General features: G+C 50.3%; 1 protein-coding gene across 2 annotated transcripts in view; it reads right to left on the bottom strand.

The window, feature by feature from the left end:
- Nucleotides 1-3,756: 3,756 nt before the first annotated feature.
- Nucleotides 3,757-18,649, bottom strand: part of ZBTB47 (zinc finger and BTB domain containing 47) — an 84,303-nt gene continuing 69,410 nt past the window's right edge. Inside the window, exons 4-7 of one of the 2 annotated variants that reach the window (XM_075922896.1) lie at nt 14,965-15,080; nt 10,449-10,593; nt 9,490-9,659; nt 3,757-4,192 (exon numbers count right to left, since the gene is read on the bottom strand). In XM_075922896.1, the coding sequence (XP_075779011.1) occupies nt 4,133-4,192; nt 9,490-9,659; nt 10,449-10,593; nt 14,965-15,080 (491 nt within the window). In that variant the 3' untranslated portion in view covers nt 3,757-4,132. Of the gene's footprint in view, nt 9,660-10,448; nt 10,594-14,964; nt 15,081-18,649 lie in introns of both variants that reach the window. The other variant, XM_075922895.1, reaches the window with a different exon arrangement.

Raw genomic sequence — 18,649 nt, 5'->3', positions numbered from 1 at the left:
CGTGCGCCCGGGGGCGGGGCCGCACATGTGCCACGCGCCCGCTGCCTGGGGCGCAACTCGGACTCGGTCCGGCACTGGGCACATCTACACAGCAGAGCTAAAGCCGCAATATGCAACTTGAGCTACGCGATGGATGTAGCTCAAGTCGAAATAGCTTATTTTGGATTGTGGCGCTGTCTACACAGCAGGAAGTCCCAGGAAGAGCACTTTTCCTCCAACTTCCCTTACTTCCCCTACAAGGAGGGTTACAGGAGACAGAGTAAGAAGTCCTCCAGCTTGACATCATTTCGACATTATGTCGAAATAACTCCTTGTAGTGTAGACGCAGACTGTATTATTTCAGAATAATGTCAGTTATTCCGAAATAACCCTGCTGTGCAGACATAGCCTTAGAGGCTAGCAAATATGACCTTTTGTGGGCAAAACCTACTTCCTCAGATGAGCAGAAGTGGGCTGTGCCCACAAAAGCTCATGATACAATATATATTTTTGTAAGTCTCTAAGTTGCTACAGGGCTACTCATTGTTTTTAAAGTTACAGACTAACACGGCTACCCCTCTGAGACTTTTAAACAGTCAGTGTTGTGCGCCCTTGCTTTACATGTTTGTCCTTTTAATAATCCCGGTAGGAAAAAAACCCCAACCTATGCAGACAGAAACCAGCAGAATAGAACCCCAATAGGCCACAGGTTGACTACCACTGCACTAGGGTCTCTAGAAACCACCCTTAAAAACGTGTAGATTCTAACGGACAGTGCAGTCCTTGCGGAAGGTTATGTTTAAAAAGGCCTATAGCGCAGACAGAATTCTCCATTCAATTGTATGAGGCTTTTCCATAAAGAGATCGCGTAAGAACATAAATTCACAGGGACAAACCACTGAAACACTAGCAAATTCTAGAATCATTGGCATTCCTGCATGGCTATTACACTGGCTATGCAAAAGGCAACATTTCTAAATGTTACCAACAATTCTTCACATTCTCCCAAGCCACTACTTCTTCTACAGATTGTCTCAAGCCATGGCCAGACAATCTACGCATACCTCCTTCAAGAAACCCTGCATCACGAGCCCATGTGCAAATCCATTCAAGTGAGGGCTAAAGGCGCATGTAGGGACCAGGATCCCAAGTTTCCTACAGGGACTGCTCTGCTAACACGAAAACAAAGATGCAACTACAGCCAGACAGCTCACCAAGACACAGCACAGACCTTCATGCTCCCACCGCTAATGCCAGAAATCAAAGTTGCATCAAGAGAATAACTCCACCGACCATCCACTCCTTTCAATGACTGTCCTGCTTCAATTCTGACTCAGCTGCATTCTGGTGCAGCATCAGTTCTTGGCTTTGTCCCACCTTTCCCGGCCCATATGTGCGTTTATATTTGGAAAAAAGTCTTTCACCCCTCTGTGGCCTTGGCACCTTAGTGGATCCAAACACATATTGAAGCAAACATTAGTGCAAGCCCTTGGTTACTCCACCATAACCAGGTTGGTTAATTCTTCATACAGGGTGCTTAAGCTGTAACTGGCAAAAAAGAAAAGCAAAAGATAACAGACTCAGACTCTAGAGGTATGTTTTGACTACTTTTTTTTTTTTCAAAATGAGATATGCAAATTTGGCACTGATTTGCATATCTTTTTCCAATCGCTTTTTCGAAAGCAGGTTGTATGAAAGTGAAAGTAGTCTGGACGCGGTTTTGGGGGGAAAAAAACCCTTTTTCAGAAAAAAAGTTGTTCCTAAAAAAAATGTACGTGTTTTTTCGAAAAAGGGTTTTTTTTCCCAAAAAAAACATGTCCAGACTACTTTCATTTTTGAAAAACCTGCTTTCGAAAAAGCAATTGTAACAAGATATGCAAATTAGCACCAAATTTGCATAACTCCTTTTAAAAAAACCCCCGTAGTCTAGACATACCCTAAGCGTGTGCCCTATTTGTGGCCCAGTCAAGTCAGTCTCCTGCTCCCTCCCCATACTATTAGCTTATACCAAAAAGGATACAGGTTACTAAATAGATCTCCATGCAACACATTTTTCCTCAGAAGAGGGTTAATTCCTACCAGTAGTTCTCTGGCATTGGGGTGCCAAAGACCATTTAATAAGAACAAGGTGTTTTGAGGTGACCTCCCAAGTCAGTTGATTCCACGCTGCTTGGCTCCCAAAATATTTCACCCCCTGGTTCCTTAGCTCATTACTGGCCCCTGGATCACTGTTTGAGAATGACTAAGTCAGCTTCAGTACCCTCAGCTGCTCACCCCGTAATGGCTGATGAGGGCCAAGCAGACGCTCCGGCTGTTTAAATTCAGGAGCCAGGGCCAAGGGCCTTAAAAGAGAGCAGAGGTGTTTAGCTAAGGAATCCGTACTGCCCACAGAAAAAGAAACTCTCCTACAGAAAAGAGGACAGCACCACAGCTGGTGAGAGGCAATGGAATTCTCTGGAAGTCAATGGAATTACGCATCCCAACAAATACTCACATCAGTATAGTCTCCCCAGAGGTGCTAGGTTCCTGGAGCCAACAGGCTGGGTTAGGCCAATGCAGCTCTTCAAATAGGGCCACTCTGTCTTGCTGCTGACTGGACAGATTAAATAACCCGCCTGGTCTCACTTTCTAGCTCCACTTACAAGCCGCACATGAAAACCAAAACTTAAGCCATTCAGCGCCCCATGAGCAAAACTCCACCTGCCGTCCCCTGCAACATCCACTCCCAATAACGCCCCCGCGAAACAGCCCCGCAGCGGTCTCCTTTTCTGTCGAGCCACCAGAAATCATGAGGTGCTATTTGTATAGGGCCCGACCCTGAAATTCTGATGCGGGTCCAGCAGGATTGGGCCTCAAAGTACCAAATGGGCCAGTCTTCCAGAGCCCCTCTCGACTGCACGGCTTCCTGAAGAGGAAGTTAGAGACAGAACAAGATGGGCTTTAACGACCGCTAAAGGAAGATCGTTTATTGGTTTGGGCCTTCCTCTTGCAACCTCATTGGTAACGGACTATCACTGTGCAGCCAGGATTCAGAGCCAATGTTGGGATTCTGGTCTCACCCCAGGTTGATGTCCCTGACATCAAGGGCCTTACTCCCCATTTACCTTGGTGGCAGACCAGAATCAGGTCACAAAGGGTGACCAAAAATTCAGCCCAGGCGATGGACAATGCTGTGCACATTCCCTCACGAGCGGCTAGAATGCAGTGGTGCACCTTGAGCTGAACTAGAGACCACCTAGAGCAGGGGCCGGGAACCTTTTATTGGTTGGGGGCCACAGACGCATAGAAAATCAGTCAGGGGCTGCACACAAGTGAGAAGCCAACCCCCCCCCCAAAAAAACTAACACACTGAAATGGCCCATGACGGAGAAGGAAAAAGATGCTCCCTACATTCCCCTCTTACAGGAGACGAGGGAGGCCCAGCCTTGTAGATTTTGTGTGCTCCAGCCTCACAGAGGGACAGCAGGGGGGCTGGAGGGGCCCTGAGCCTCAGGGGCCCGATCCAGGCAAGCCGAGGTTCCTCCCAACCTAGACGGAAATGCACACTGGGGTCCTCTCCGCAATCTCCCTCCAGCGTGGCAGGCAGTTGCGATCTGCTCCATTTAAGGCAATTTGGTGCAACTTTTGGAGGTCCCCAACTACTTGCCCAGGTGGGCACACGCCTGCTATAGACGCGGGCGCTCTTCCAGTGGCCAACACGATCTCCGACATGAGAGAATAACCTTTGCTTTCCACCCTCCCCGTACATCAACCCACTCAAAGAGAGTGCTGCCGTACTTGGAGTTAAAGATAAACATATATTGATTACACATGGTCATTTAAAAAAAAGTAGTAATAATACATTTTCTAGAACATTACTTAAGATGCTTTTGCAAAGCATCTGAACTCCCCCGACCCCCTTCCCCGTATCTACACAGAATAAAGTGCTTCATTTATTTTGTTCACGACTAGTTGAGCCACCGATACACTCTTTACTTGGCATGTTTGGGCGGCGGATACTGAATGCCATAAAATAACACACAGCCAAACGTCAGACACTAGTTTGAGGCAAGTGAAGTGCTTGTGGTTGCTTCCGTTTGTTTCCTTCAAGTTCCAAGCGACTGAGTTCGTTCCTCGGTTCTACCCACCCCTCCCCTGCATGGATGACGTGGCGCTAGGCAGGGCTGTGCTGGAAAGCTGCGTCCATCCATGTGAAGCAGAGGTGTCCGTCTATCTGCAAAGAGTTAAAAATCCCGGTTGTCCAGCAGCGGATGCCAGTTTGCTATTGCACTGGGTCACAGCCATCTCCCTCCGTCGCCCCTCTGGCTGCGTTCTCGTGATGGCTGTCGGCCAGAGGGCTGGCCCTGCTTTCATGAACATTGTGAGGCAAACTGCCCTGTGCTGCCAGGCTCCTGGTAAATGTAAAACAAAGATAATCCCCGCCCACGGCCCCCGCCCTCCCTGCAGGTTCAACACATGAAAATCAGGTGGGGGGAGAGGAGTGTGCAGAGTTGTTGGCTGAATGTTCATTCAACGCGAGTGGGAAGGAAGCCCTCCTCGCACTCATGGCCCAGTGAGGGAGGGAGGGATGCGAGAAGTTAAGGTGCAAGAATTAAAATAATAAAAAGCTTGAAAACAGCAGGCCAAATTTCTCCTGTGGTCTCACCCAACAAGCTTTGTAGGAGTTCTACCAGGGATGAACTCGGACCAATACGCTTCAGCTCTTGGTATGTTCACACAAATACCCACATCGACACATTTAGACTGAGTAAGGGTGTAGACAAAAGGGTTTACAGATTGTGCAGGATTCCTGTAGGTATCTCAGCCCTGGCCTTGGAGGACCAGAGATCGGGCTACCGAAGCGTTCATGCGCATGCCATGTTCTGTTGTCTCACGGCTGCTCTCCGGGCAACATTTTAAAGTGAATCCGAACAGGCAAACAGGTGTGGATGGGCTCTCTAGGCACCGGGTCTAAGCCAGGCAGCTGCAGCAGCAGTTTAACCATGTGGCTGCATTCTCCTGCTCCTTACACCTCCCCTAGCTAAAGTGGGGTCACCCCCAGGTCTCCTTGTGGCATGCTGTGGCAGCTTGGGCCATCCGGAATAGCATCCTCCATGCACTGTGAAGGTGTGTGGCGGATGCTGTTTTGTTCTATCAAATAGCGTCCTCCAGGGGTTACCAGTTGGACAATGCACAACCAGCTGTGCATGTACACAGAGGGCATGCTGCTGGAATCACCCCCGTCTGGGAGGAGGAACAGGCCCCCGAGACAGGCACAGTGAGAACTGGTAGCAGGCTAGGGAGAAGTCTAGGATTCTAGGCAATCAGTGACTTTCCTGTTTGGATAGCGCGTTTGTGCCAGTTCCTCAGCCTTGGGCAGACTTCTTCTGGCCAGGGATCAGCCCCATTTTGGGCAGTGCAACCTTCCCTCCTGGCACCCTGCTAACCTGTCTCAACCCTGATGCAGAAACACAGGAGTGGGCAAGCCTTTTCCCATGACCTCTGCTGAGAGCTTGCATGGGCTGGGCAAGAGGGACAATGGGGGGGGAGGGTGGCTTTTAAAGCCGTGAGCTCTGCGCTACTGGGATGAGCCCATCACACTCCCTATGGCCTAGGCCTTCAGCCAGCCATCCTCAGAGGATAAGACCTTCCAGTCATGGCCAGCTTGAAGCTAACTGCTTGAGGGACTCTAGCTCAGACCCAAGCTCTTGAGCCATCAGGTCTCCTTGCAGACACGTGATTAATATACAGGACAGCCCTAAAAACCCAGGCTGCCGGGCCTGTGAAAACATCTAAGACACCTCGCCCCATGGGATGTCTGCCACTGATCCGAGAAGCTGTGAGGTGCTCACGGCCCCAGCGGCAGCCCATTCAGCGGCTGCCGTACTTTACACGAAGCAGAGCCAGACTCCCTGGGAGCACAGACTTGGCTGCACCCTACGTTCCCCGACTGCAGTGTAGAGGCTGGTGAGGCGGTGCCAGGTGGGCATGCTTGGTGTGTCACGCAGGCGTGAAGTGGACCAGTCACCTAAAAGTGGGTAGCGCTGCAAGTCAGCCGTCCGGCCCTACTCACACTGCACTGTACGCACACAGTTGAAAGCTTTGATGTGCTGGGCCAGACGCATCTCAGAATCTCCTTGCCTCGAGGGGCCTTTACTGATGCTACAGAGCTACAGACAAAACTGCCAATGAGAAAGGGCTTCTTTGGCTCATTGCGTCTTCTCCCCTCTGCTCCCCGTTTTTCCTTTCCCGGGGGCAGTTCTTGCATCGCCAGCTAGGCATCTGGCCCAGTATATTTCAGTACAGCCTTTTCTCCTGGGGATCAGAACGGAAGAGGCACTAACATGACCACAGGCAGCACGGCTCTCTGCAAGGTGCTGGCAGCTCTTGGAGTGAAGCAAATCAACCCCTCCCCCTACACACACACCAATGAGAGTCGAAGGTGCCTTCGAGGTTTTGTTTTGCCGGATCGGTCCCTGAGGGTTTGTCTGGACTAAGAAAAGCCACTAGACTAGGGCAATGACATCCGTGTGGTTACACCACTGCAACCTTCTAAAGAACAGACTCTGTATCCCGGGGTGTCACACAAGTGCACACCCCATGTTAGGCCATGGGAGGTAACACAAAACCCACTACAGACAGGGCAGGTATGCTAGCCAGCCTGGCCCTGCCCACACTCCGCCCCCAGAACGCCTACTCCGGGTGGAGATGTTGGGGCCAAGCATCCTCTGCCTGCCCCATGCTCTGGAGCTGTGGACGCTTGAGCCATGCACCGCCCCACCTTCTCGTGATGCTGGGGGCGGGGCTTAGGCAGAAGGGGCGGGGCTGGAGGCAGGGTTGTGGGCTTGCTTCCCCCAGCCCTACCTTCACCCACCGCCCATACCTAAATGATTTGCCTTTCCCTGCCCACGGCACGTGCCAGCCACATGACATCAGGGTTACAAGCTGTATCTTCAGAACCGTCAGCAGCTACAGGGCCACTGAGCTCGGAGAGCTGACTCCATGCTACTGCTCTCAAATGCAGACTCTCTGGACAAAGGCTCACTGTGCCGTGACTGAAGGTAGAACCAGCCTTCGAAAGGAGAGTTACGTATCGGATCTGGGGGCCTGCGAGATGAGACGTGCAAGGAGGAAATAGAGACTGAAGGGAGCTGGCCCCTGCCCTTTCTTGGTACCACTGGCAGGGCTATCGGATCAGGTTTGCAGACTTCAGGCTAACTCCTGCACACACCAGGAGTTACCTTCGATAACGGTAAGGCACTATTATGAAGAGTAACTCCCAGGGAAGTTCAGCCTGGCACGAGATCCTTTTAGGCTGGAGTGGAGCAACTTTCCAACCCATCCCTTTGTCTAAAGACCAATGGAGCCTGCACCATGGAACCCAGCTGCTCTGTGGCAAGGTCCCAACACAGCTTCTGTGTGCTTCCTAGAAATACGGCCCTCATTTCTAGCACCGCAGCTGGGGTTATCGAAAGCAGTCTTACTATCAAAACCACTCCAGCTAGTGAGTATTGTCACTAAACACAGCCTTCTGGGTTTGGGCTTTAGCCTACCAAATTGCAGAGGAAGTGTGCATGTGGGGAAGGGTACAGAATCCCCGTTAGGAGGAAGACTTAACAAGGATTGCTAACAAGAGCAGGTGGTGGTAGTGGGTTTTGAGACAAAAGTCTCTGCTCAATAGCATGTAACCCCCTAGGTCATGCCATGTGGTGCACTGGAGATGCTAGACAGTGGGAACATCTCATTCCCTAGAACCTGGCTATGATTTCAGCCAATGTTCCCTCTAATCTTTTTCATCTATGTGCGGAATAAATTTTTACATGCACTGAAGCATGTGCAAATGTGCACCACCGGTAGAAACAAAAATACCTATCTGTGAGTGCTCTGCTAATCAGCTGAGTGGAATGTGAATCTTTCCTGAGGGGTACAAGTACTTAGCTTACAGGAAGCATTGATTTCTTTCAGCCATTCTATCATAAGGGAATGATAAACTCGCAGAAAGATCTCTCTTGTAGCACCAGCCTGTCACGACAAGTGACGGGCTCAAGCGCAAAATGCACTAGATTACAGCCACTGCCTCTAATCTGCGTAACAGCCATGAAAGGTTCCCATCCCTTGTGTTCATAGCCTATGGCATTTAAGAAAAAAATCCTAATGCCTAGAGCACTGTAGCCTCTCTTCCTTCCTTTGTGTCTCACTCTGTGGAATAGGCCAATCTCAAAGAGATTCTAGATCTCGCGCCTCTTTTGCATCTCCGTGCGCCCAAGTCTGGTGCTGTTTTCCCAGGGACGGATGAGTTAAAACACTCATGGTGGTGGCTAGAACAGGCAGACTGAAGGGTTTGTCTACACTTGGATCAGAGGTGTGTGACTGCTGCACGTGCAGACACGCCAAGAGCTCGCTTTGATCCCGCTAGCTCAAACCGCAACGGCAGCAAAAACTGCGACATTACAGGCTGGCTGTTTGAGAACACCGCCAGGACCCTGGATGAGCATGCACAGCCCACGGTGCTGCAGTTGCCGTGTAGTTGTTATTCAATTTAGCTAGCCCAAAGCTAGCTCAGGGACGTTTCCAGGTGCCATAGTGACACCTCTGAACGCAGTACAGTGGGCAATGTGGCAAACCTCATCTTTACCACAGAGGCGTAACCTGCAGAGACTACAGCTCCCAGCATGTTATGCGCCTTCCTTCTAGCAGGAAGCCATTCGGAACAGCATGGCATGCTGGGATCTGTAGTTTTTTTCAGGTCTCAGCGGCGCACTAAAGAGGAGCATGATGGACTATTTTGCAGAGAATTCATCATGGACAAGTTTCCAATAGCCACAGGCAAAGCTAAAAAGGCTGCCTAATGAGGCAAAAGCACCTTAAACACCTCACTGCTGCCATGAGGAGCTAGTGGAAATGGCTCAACAGGGTTGAGCGTGAGTTGTTAATCTAATGGAATTGCACAGAACCGTGAAATCGGGGAGAAATTGTGGGCACGGTGCCCTGGGCTGCAGAGGCAATCCAGCTCGGTAACAACGAGGCAGGAGGAGGAGTCAGACCGGGGCTTGGGAAACGCTAAAGCCAGTGAATAAGAAGGGAGGAAGAGCCGTTTTGTCTACACCCTGACTGGAAGCCGGCACGTTTCCCCGGCTTATATGCACGTCGAACCTGGGAGCGTGCTGCATTAGCTGCAGCCCAGAGCACCTGTCCCTTTGACGGAAGGCTTACGGGCTCATCGTAAAACCAAAGGGGGAAAAAAACCCCAAAAAGAGAGAGAATTAATCGCCTCCCTCCTCCTCCTCCCCCCGTCACGTGGCCGGGCACTTCCTGCAGGGCAGAGCAGTCCGTGCGCCTGCGGGCTTAGTTGTTCGCATTGACCCGCCCGGCGGGGAAGAGGGGCGGGGGCGGCGGTAGGTGCGGAGGCGGGGGCAAAGGGTGGAGCAGAGGCAGAGGGAGGGCGTGGGAGTGCTGCGCCGCGTGAGCGCCCTGGGGAGTGGCGAGGCTGCCGCCGTTGTTGGTGGTGTCCGAAGCCAGGGGGTTGCTGACCCGGAAGCACTTCTCCTTGTGGGCCTTGAGCATGTTGGAGAAGCGGAAGCGCTGGCCGCACACGTCGCAGGGGTAGGGCTTTTCTCCCGTGTGGGTCCGGCGGTGGCGCTTCATGTTGGGGCGGCTGGTGAAGCTCTTGCCGCAGATCTCGCAGATGTAGGGCTTCTCGCCTGGGGGACGAGGGGACGGCCGGTTTAGGGACTCTACGTGGGGGTGCCCCTCTCCCCCTCAATGAAGGGCCTGGCTCTCCCCACTCACAGCCTCCCGAGCCCTTCGGAGCCATTCCCAGCTCACCCACACAGTCCAGAGTGGGGAACTCGCTTCCCGGCTAGAAGGTGAGTTCCCTACCTCCAGAGTGACCCACCCAGAGCCAGATCCGCACTGGGCCTGCTCACGATCCCCAGCCCTTTGCCGGAGCAGCAGGGCTGCACGGGGATCTCAGCAGCTATCGCTCCTAGCAGGGGAGCCGACAGCCACGCCGGGCCCCTGAGGAAGGGGTGTGTCGGGGAAGAAGGAGCTTGGCTCTGCACTGCCGGAAGGGGCAGGGCTGGGGCAACCAGGCCTCAGCACCACCCACTCCCCAGCTTAAGGCCACTCAGAGCATCCTACGTGGCGCTCCAGTCATGATTTACGGGGCCCGGGGTTGCCGTGGTAGCGGTGGTGTCAGCTGGTCCTTTAGAATCACCAGGATCCAGGGCGATTTCCTACCACCTTTTCCCCCCGCCCCCTCTGTTGTCGGGCCTGGCTCCTAGGCATTGCTAATGCTCCCATCGCATTACTATCCAGGTGCCAGACCCTGCCCCCACAGGCCGGAATGGGGAGCGACGGGGAGCGGCAGCAGAGAGATTCTGTGCACCACGTCCCCTGTGGCTCTTACAGGAGGCAGCAGCTAACGCAGGCTACCCCCGGGGACTCTAATGCTGGGGGAGGGGGCCGCTGGGCGGGAGGGGAGTTCTCACCCGTGTGCGTTTTCATGTGCTCATCGAAATACTGTTTCATGTTGAAGTCCTTCCCACACCACTGGCACATGAACTGCTTGTGTCCGATGTGGATGCTCATGTGAGAGCGCAGCTGGTACTTGTACTGGAACCGCTCGTTGCAGTTCTGAAACAGAGAGGCCGAAGTGAGAGACGAAGGCAAGCGGCCCCCAGAGCAGGCGTGGGGTTGTTTTCGGCCGCAGCAGAAGAAGTGGGCTTATTTTCGACTGAGCTCGTTCAGGCTCAGTCATAGGTAGTAATCTCCATTTTATAGGGGGGGAAAGTGAGGCTCTGAGATCTTAAGAAGAGACATGCCCAAGGTTCACAAGGAGTCAGTGGCAGAAAATGGACTCTTAGATAAGAAGCAAATGTTATCACAAGACATTTCAAATAACTAGGGTTATTATTAGGGGCCAGACTCAATTCTTATTAAGCCCTTACTCTGGTTTTATTAAGATCTCTCCTAAAGACTGTAGGATTGACAGCTCAAATAATAACCCTGCCATGCAGATTACACTAAATCCTGAAAGCTTCCCAGAAGGAATCCCTCTTGGGCTGAGCTCAAAGCTTGTTTAATTTGGGAGAAACTGATTTTATCTTCAGATAACAGCTGTGGTCTGCCAGGCACCCTGTGGAACACTGAAATGCACACCAAATCTTTCCTTACCAAGGGGTAACTAAAGCAGTGGTTCTCAACCAGAGATAGGCATGCCCTGGGGGTACACAGAGATCTTCCGGTAGGCACAACAAAATCCCCAAATATTTGCCTAGGTTTACAACAGGCTACATAAAGAGCACTAGTGAAGTCAGTACAAACTAATATTTCATACAATGACTTATTTATATTGCTCTCTATACAAGTTGAACCGCTCTAGCCCGGCCCCTCCGGACCTCACTGGTGCCAAACTAGAGAATTTGCTGAACCACGGGAGATCAACATTGTCTAGCAGCATTACCAACACTTCCACTGCTGACTGGGCTCTGAGAAGAAATTTAGGGATAAATTAGAGCTAAATAACAGCACAGAACACTGAGAGCCGGGACTGGTGACTAAATAAACTTCAGGGGACTATGGGAAACTTGGCCACACCGATGATAAGCAGACTTCTGGCTAACCAAAATCATGCCGGACCATAGATGTTGTTGGACCAGAAAGTGCCAGACTAGAGAGATTCAACCTGCACTATACACTGGTGTGCAAGTACAAGGTTTATATTCCAATCAACTTATTTTATACTTATATGGCAGAATGAGAAAGGTAGCAATTTGTCAGTAGCAGTATGTTGGGACACTTTTGTATTTTTCTGTCTGATTTTTATAAGAAAGTCCTTTTTAAGTGAAGCGAAACTTGGGGTACACAAGACAAATCTGACTTCTGAAAGGGGGACAGTGGTCTGGAAAGGGTGAGAACTAAAACACAGAAGGCCCAAACCTCAGCTGGTATAAATCACTTTAGCTCCACTGATGTTAATTTACACCAGCTGAGGATCTGAACCAGTGAGTTTAGAGGACTCATCCAAAGCACATCAGAGCCAGGGAAAGAACCCAGTGCTCTTAATTCCCAGCCCTTTAGGTAACCACTAGAGTATGTTGCTTTACACAAAGCCCGAACACAGCTTGACAAACAACAATCCACAGATACAGCAATCACCAGGGCATCAGCTAAGCTACAGAAACAAGGCTAATAAAAGTAGCGGCTTTTGCTCTCAAATACAGTGGCCTCTGCCCAATGAGCTACCGCCAAAGAGCTGCTAAGCTGGTAAGTTTATAATAGTCCAGCTCTTCGGGGATGCCCTCCTGGGGGCAGGAGGGGTCATACCCTCCATGGGGAGACACACCCACACTTGCTCTCAGAGTGCACGTATGTATTCACAGGGCTTGACCCTCCTGCCGTTCGTGCTGCCACGGATATACGTCCGATTTTGATGGGCTAGCTCTGTTAGAGCCAGCATAGGGATGTCTACTAAAAGGGAGAGATGTTCAAATGAGTTTATTCAAGTAAATGTGTAACTGCTGAAAATTTGGGGAGTGCACATGGGGAGTGCTTTTAAGCCGGCTCCCCATGAGCACTGGCTCCTGCCTGCTCCCCCTCCAGTGCCGCTGCCTCTGTATCAGAGGCAGCATCGTGAGTGTGTGTGGGGGGGGAGGCGGGAGGTAGGTCCTGCGTGTAACTGTGCACATTAAAGTCCCTAAACCAGCTTGCGGCTTTTCTCCCTGAAACACAGGAATTGCCACCACGCTGGATCCAACTCTCGGTCCGTCTAGTCCAGTGTCCTGTCTCCAGCAGTGATCAGCTGCTGCAGAGGGGAGCTCAGGTTGGCACTTTATAGAATAACTTGCCCCCGGGAAAGTTTCTTCCTGATTTTGTAAGCAAGTAGCTTTTAAGTGAAGTGACACTTGGGGAATGCAAGTCAAATCAGGTTGGCTCAAGCCCTTAATTTGCTCCACAGGACACTGAGTGAAAGCTCCCAGAAATAACAGGGCTGTGAGTAAGATGTAGTACTGAGAACTAGCACTCCTGGGTTCCTTCCCCAGCCTGGCTAGTTACTCAGGAGAAGTCAGAACCTCTCAGACCTCAGTTTCCTTGCCTGTAAAATAAGCATAGTACGAACGTGTCAAGTCTGCTGCACGCTACGGCTACTGATGGCAAGAGAAGCCATCCACAGAAACCATGAGGGCATAGAGCTCTCCCCCAGAAGCACAGCTTACCTGGCCTAGAACAGGGCAGAAAATAATGTTTGATGGTGGGGACACGCCAAGGCTACGTCTAGACTGGCATGATTTTCCACAAATGTTTTTAACGGAAAAGTTTTCCGTTAGAAGCATTTGCGGAAAAGAGCGTCTAGATTGGCACGGACGCTTTTCTGCAAAAGCACTTTTTGTGGAAAAGCGTCCGTGCCAATCTCGACGCGCTTTTCCGCAAAAAAGCCCTGATTGCCATTTTCACGATCGGGGCTTTTTTGTGCAAAACAAATCTGAGCTGTCTACACTGGCCCTTTGGCGCAAAAGCTTGGCGCAAAAGGACTTTTGCCCGAACGGGAGCAGCATAGCATTTCCGCAAGAAGCACTGATTTCAGACAGTAGGAAGTCAGTATTCTTGTGGAAATTCAAGCGGCCAGTGTAGTCAGCTGGCAAGTTTTTGCGGAAAAGCAGCCACTTTTCCGGAAAAACTGGTCAGTCTAGACACATCCCAAGATTTTGGCAAGTGGTCAAGGGCTACACATTTCTATGAAGGGGTACAGGGTCTGGAATGGAGGTTGGGTGCAGAAGGAAGCTTAGAATAGAGGACTGGGTTGCAGGAGACGGTGTGGGGTCTGAGAGGGAGTTTGGGTGAAGGAGGGGGTTGTGACCTGGGGCAGTGGCTTGGGGTATAGGGTCCGGGGGGGTGGGGAGGATTCTGGCCTGGGTATGACGGTAGGAGGGAGGGTGCAGCGTCTGGGAGGGAGTTATGACTTGGGGGAGATGGGGAGCGGGGATGCAGAGGGTTAGAATGGTGACCTGGGGCAGCGAGTTGGGAGGAAGGAGGGGATGAGGTGGCAGAGGGAGGCACAGGCCAAGAGGTGTTTACCTAAGTGGCTCCCAGCCAGCAGCCCTGCAGGACCGAGGCAGGCTCCCTGCCTGCCACAGCCCCCGGGCTGCTCAAAATGGCTGTCTGTTCCCTGTGATTCTCTGCTTTGGGTGCTGGAGGGAGGCTTTATGCAGTACCCCCGCCCCCAGAAAAATCTCTAAGGACCCATTGGTCAGTTTCTGTGAAACCTCCCCCTCCCCTTGGCACCTGGAGCAGAGAGCAACAGTTAGCGGCCAGCTGCTTAAAGCGGCATGGGGCTCCTTTGAAGCAGTTGGCAGCTCTCTGCCTGACGGTCTCGGCAGGGTGGCCCACGGGCTGGACCCAACTCGTGGGCTATATCTTGCTCCCCCACCGTTGGCCTAGAAGGAGATTGTTGGCTACTCAAATTATATTCAGAGAGGGCAGTGAAGAGCACTCACACGAGTAACGGGCAAAATCCACGTGCCGCAGAAAACCAAAGTTTGCATTTTTAGAGACGCTGGGGCGGGACGAGCTGTCAGCCCCGGGTTGTCAGCCCCAGGCGGCAGGCTCCTGCTGTTGGATTTCATTTTAATCACGGAACAATGAGGATTCTTATGGGTTGTTTTTAAAATTAGAGGGGCAGGCTCCATCACGACAAACTAGGATCCCTGGTGATGACTTGCTGGTTCATTTGGTATTATCTCCTTCCCAGGGGCCTTTTGAAAGGCTGAGGTAGTGTTTGTGAAGCATAGGGCAAGGCCCGGATGACAGAAAGATGCTCTGGGTTGCAAGAAATGGAAGAGATTAGCACAAAAGGGTTATGATGCAAAAGGGCTAGTGGTGGAACCTGTGAGTGTGCTAATTATAGACTGGAAATCCTAGACAGAAAGCAAGTGACTCGCCATGATCAGGGCGTAGGGGACGGGAGCTTTTTAGGGGTGGAAGCGTCCGCAGAATTTCTTCCCTTACCTCACATTTAAAAGGCTTTTCCCCCGAGTGCTGAAGAGAATGGACTTTCAGGGACATGCTCCGTTTGAACGACTTCCCACACGTCTCGCACGTGAACGGCATATCCTTGGTGTGCGCTGCAAATGAAGACAAAAAAAGGCAGTAAGACTCGACAGAGGAAGTGATGGCACGTGCCATAACTGCAAGAACGCCTCTGGGCTCCCTCCGGACGGAGCCCATCTCTGGCATGCCGAAGCCCGCGGATCCAGACGTCACACGTCAGGGCGCTGCAAGGCGAATGAACGAAAGGCGGTGCTCCTTAACGTCGGTGTTAGATTAATGGCTGAGTGTGGGAAAGACGGGGCAAATGGGATGGAGTGATTTTAAAAAGCAGCGACTACTTTTCCGAAATAACACCAACACCTTCTGCCACTCATGGGCTGCGCTCTCCAGCCGCCACGGCAGTCCCTGACCTTTTGTATTTATCACCCTCTCTTTTAATATTTATAGAACACAAAAAAAATGTGCTGTCTCCTAGTTACTGCTCTTTATTAAAGAGACACAAAATAACAGTTGGTGTCCTTGCTGTCTGCCAATGAAATCCAGGGCAAACTGGCTCAGCAAAGAGAGGTTTTTTTCCTAGCCACCAGCCCTGAAAAAACAGCCTGGAATCAGAGAGTCCAGTTTATAGAATCACAGAATCCGAGGGCTGGAAGAGACCTCAGGAGTCGTCCAGTTCAACCCCCTGCTAAAAGCAGGACCAACCCCAATTCAATCACCCCAGCCAGGGCTTTGTCAAGCTGGGCCTTAAAACCCTCTAACTGTGGAGATTCCACCGTCTCCCTAGGTAACTCATTCCAGTGCTTCCCCACCCTCCTAGGGAAATAGTTCATTGCTCCTCGTTTTGTCATCTGCCCCCACTGAGAACTGCCTCTCTCCATCCTCTTTGGAAACCCCCTTCAGGGAGTTGAAGGCTGCTCTCAAATCCCCCCCACTCTTCTCTTCTGCAGACTAAATAATCCCAAATCCCTCAGCCTCTCCTTGTAACCCATCTGCTCCAGCCCCCTCATCATTTCTGTTGCCCTCTGATGGACACTCTGCAGTTGAATAGTGATAGAGATGCAGTAATGTTAGTCTGGTCTAGCTGAAACAAAAGACAGGACTATGAAGCACTTTAAAGACTAACAAGATGGTTTATTAGGGGATGAGCTTTCGTGGGCCAGACCTACTTCCTCAGATCAGTTTGTAAAAGAAAATGGGCACGACCATATATACCAAAGTGATACAATCAAAAAAAAGTGAACACATATAAAATTGACAAATCAGATTTTACAACAGGGGAAGGTTAGTGTCTGTGAGGTAATGATATTAGGGGTGATAATTGGGGAAGCTATCTTTGTAACGGGTGAGATAATTAGCATCTTTGTTAAGACCCATACATAAAGGCTACGTCTACACTGGCCCCTTCTTCGGAAGAGGCATGCTAATTTCGAACTTTGGAATAGGGAAATCTGCGGGGGGATTTAAATATCCCCCGCGGGATTTAAATAAACATGGCTGTCGCTTTTTTTCCAGCTTGGGGAAAAGCCGGAAAAGAGTGTCCAGACTGGCGCGATCCTCCGGAATAAAGCCCTTTTCCGGAGGATCTCTTATTCCTACTTTAACCAGACTGACCATTCTCTCAATGACCTTAAAACATGCATATTGCTTCAAAGTGATTTTAACTCCAGACTTCAAAGGGAAGCCTCAGAACTGTCATTCATGCTTAAATTTGACACTTTATGTATGGGTCTTAACAAAGATGCTAATTATCTCACCCGTTACAAAGATAGCTTCCCCAATTATCACCCCTAATATCATTACCTCACAGACACTAACCTTCCCCTGTTCTAAAATCTGATTTGTCAATTTTATATGTGTTCACTTTTTTTTTGATTGTATCACTTTGGTATATATGGTCGTGCCAATTTTCTTCCACAAATTGATCCGAGGAAGTGGGTCTGGCCCACGAAAGCTCATCCCCTAATAAACCATCTTGTTAGTCTTTAAAGTGCTGCATAGTCCTGTCTTTTGATTCTCCAGTTGGGCTCTTTCCTTCTTATGCATATAATTAGCAGGCCAAATGTTGCCAGTTCTTACTCCTTTCAAAGCCCAATGTTCTCAGTGATTGACGAGCAGCCTTTGACCATGTAACTTAATTAACAGTCCCAATGATCAAGCAAAAAGAGGAAGAGACTCTAGCCCACTCTCCCACAGCTGTGTTGACTCTGCAGGGCTAACAGGCACTGAAAACTCATCCTGCCTCAATTTACTCTGACTCAGATGCATTGAGAAGGGTTGTTTTGACACAGTCACTTTTCTGAGCAGACCCGCCACTTAAGCTTTGCCATAAGCCACCTGCGACCTGGGAGAGATACACACCCAGGGGGGTAAGGAGAAGATTGTGTTTTATGTTTAAACCATGAAAACTGAAAAAGCCATTTTTCTGAGATGGGCTGAACAGTAACAAGCTGCAGATTATTCATAGCACTTTGCGCCAATGCAGGCAACGTGTATGTGCGTATTCTTGGCTTGTTGAGTTGGTTTCCTGCGGAATATGAAATCACCCGAGGATGATTTATGCACAATCTCAAGGCTGGCCTTGCAGATGTTCATCCTCACCTCCTGAGGCACTACAAGAGTAACTGTTTTTACCCATGTTCTGGAGGCTGGGAGGCAAAGCAGAACTTCTGATATAAAAGATTGAAGTTCAAGGCTTCCTTTTGATGCAGCTAAAAGGACAGGATCTTTGGCCTAGGGAAGCCCCAAACCTACCTCCCCTTGCATGTGGAACATGGGCAATTCCTGGTGTGTTTGGAGAGTGTTTCAATCCTTTTATTGTTCTGCGTATGTTTTCTTGGTCATGCTTTTGCCCTGAGAATCACTGTACTTTAGTTTAGTTAAAAAAAACCAACACAACAAACACACACAAACACACCAACAAATGCTGTCATTGTGTTCAGAAAGAAGCAAAAGAGCAGGGCGGTAGGTGTTTTCAAATCCACTGGAGATCTGATAGTATATGGCAGAGCCTGTGAAGCCATAAACCTCCGGGCAGAAGAGAATGGGGCAAAGCAGAAGAGAATGGAACAGGCTATGGCTGGAGGCCAGACACCAGAAATGCATCTCAGAGGGATGATACAGATGCAATGATCCTGAAAGTTTGACAACCTGCATTCAAATACTACGTGAATTAGGGGCAACTGGAGTGGTCAGCTGCCATGTGCCAATGGTAAAGATTCACTCCCCGAAAAATCACGGAGGGGATCCTCAAGGAACCCATTTTGAAGCACTTGAAAGAGAAGAAAGTGATCAGGAATTATCAACATTGATTTGCCAAGGGCAAGCCATGCCTGACCAATCTGATTGCCTTCTGTGACGAGGTAACTGGCTCTGTGGACATGGGGAAGTCAGTGGATGTGAAATATCTTGACTTTAGCAAAGCTTTTCATATGGTCTCCCACATAATTCTTGCCAGCAAGTTAAGCAAGTATGGATTGGATAAATGCACTGTAAGGTGGCCGAAAGCTTGCTAGATTGTCGGGTTCAACAGGTAGTGACCAATGACTCAATGTCTGGTTGGTGGTCGGTTTCTAGCGGAGTGCCCCAAGGATCGGTTTTAGGGCCGGTTTTGTTCAACATCTTTATTAATGACCTGGATGAGGGG

The sequence above is a fragment of the Pelodiscus sinensis genome, chromosome 2 (genome assembly GCF_049634645.1).
Source record: "Pelodiscus sinensis isolate JC-2024 chromosome 2, ASM4963464v1, whole genome shotgun sequence".
NCBI lineage: Eukaryota > Metazoa > Chordata > Testudines > Trionychidae > Pelodiscus > Pelodiscus sinensis.
Note: the sequence above shows the minus strand (reverse complement) of the source record. Positions and strands in the feature narration are given on the sequence as shown.